A 1,448-nucleotide genomic window follows, 5' to 3' on the forward strand; every position below is an offset into this window, starting at 1 on the left:
CTATTCAAGCCCACTGCAGCAAATCCTTCACCGGTCCAGCAGTAATCCTCTTGACTTGTGTCCCAAGATACATCAACCTGATCACGTCATATGACTCGAACAAACTCTGGACAAGTTGTTGGGTCCAAAGCTCCACCAAGATGAATACCTTCCTTCAATAAAAGTAAAAACTCTCTTCTTATATTTTCACAACTTTAACCTCACTTTATTGAAACACTCTACAATTTTTTTTCACACCATATTATGGAAGAAAGACTCCTATTTATAGGTTGTAGAATTCTTTCTTGAATTAAATTCGAAGAAAGAGGGATAATAAGTTATGATATCATGGAGAACATGAGAAAATTAGTGTGTAATTAGTGGTAGAACATGGGAGAAGAGTTACAAAAGAGTTATGGTCATTTTCTACATCGTGGAGTAGTGGGAGTTATGAGAGTTATAGCCATTTTCTACATCATCGAGTAATGAGAGTTATGGCATATTTTATTTTAAAATTGAAACGCTAAAATACTAACACAAGCTAAACAATCATTCAAAATGTCATCAACAATTCTGCTTCGCAAGTCATTTTTAATAAACTTCATTGAAGAAAAAGCTCTTTCAACCGTTGCAGTAGCCATAGGTAATATCAAACTCAGCTTCACAAGCAAATAAACAAGATGTCTTGTGAATATTTTTTTTAACCAATGTCTTCGAGAGATCGCCAAGCCCTTTCAAGTTAGAGAATGCATTGTCCATTTCTCGCACATAGTCAATATTATTGTCAAGCTCAAAACTAAGATCTTCAAGCTTGGAAGCAGTGAACTCATTTGGATAATATGTAGCAAGTTTCATAATCTTGTTTTTATCATAATTTGAAAAATAATCATCGGGACTCAAACTAGCCATACCAAGAAGCAGATCAATATTCACTTCACTAAAATGACTGTTAAGCTCCGGAAGTTGCAAATCAATAGCGGCACAATAAACTTCTACGTGCAAATGATGAGAATATGTAACAGTTAAGCTTTTATGCTTCGACTTTCCAAGATCATACTTCTCATCCATTTTTGTTTACAATACCATTCTTATCGCAAAACGAAGAGACATCTTCTACAAAGAATTCCATTTAGATTCCCTCGTTGTTTGCAATTGCCTCTTTGTGAAATGAACAAGTTTTATAGCACTTACAATATCATGATCTTTTCTTTGCAGAGCCATATTCTAATCATATGTAATTGTCAAAAATTTTAACATCAAATGTAATATATTCACAAACTCATAAGATCTTATATCTTCCACTAGACTTTTTGCCAATGCTTTCTCTTGATAATTTGAGACCTCATTTGCAAGAACTCCAAGTACATGAACAATTGATCAGAATAAAGAAATAAAGTAACGCAATGTCTTAAAGTAGATCCCCAGCGGGTATCACCTGATCTTTGAAGCCCAAGTTCTTGATTTAATCT

At 34.0% G+C, this 1,448-nt stretch overlaps 1 protein-coding gene across 1 annotated transcript; it reads right to left on the reverse strand.

Annotated features, from left to right (window-relative positions):
• Nucleotides 1-600: 600 nt before the first annotated feature.
• LOC109210786 lies at nt 601-1,047 on the reverse strand. The gene has a single exon (XM_019374252.1). The coding sequence runs from the start codon at nt 1,045-1,047 to the stop codon at nt 601-603; it is 447 nt and encodes a 148-aa protein (XP_019229797.1).
• Nucleotides 1,048-1,448: the final 401 nt, after the last annotated feature.

Source organism: Nicotiana attenuata, unplaced genomic scaffold (assembly GCF_001879085.1).
Source record: "Nicotiana attenuata strain UT unplaced genomic scaffold, NIATTr2, whole genome shotgun sequence".
Lineage (NCBI taxonomy): Eukaryota > Viridiplantae > Streptophyta > Magnoliopsida > Solanales > Solanaceae > Nicotiana > Nicotiana attenuata.

Bases quoted from the DNA above. Each gene is read 5' to 3' on its own strand.
- LOC109210786 (XM_019374252.1), bottom strand. From the start codon at position 1,047: ATGGATGAGAAGTATGATCTTGGAAAGTCGAAGCATAAAAGCTTAACT.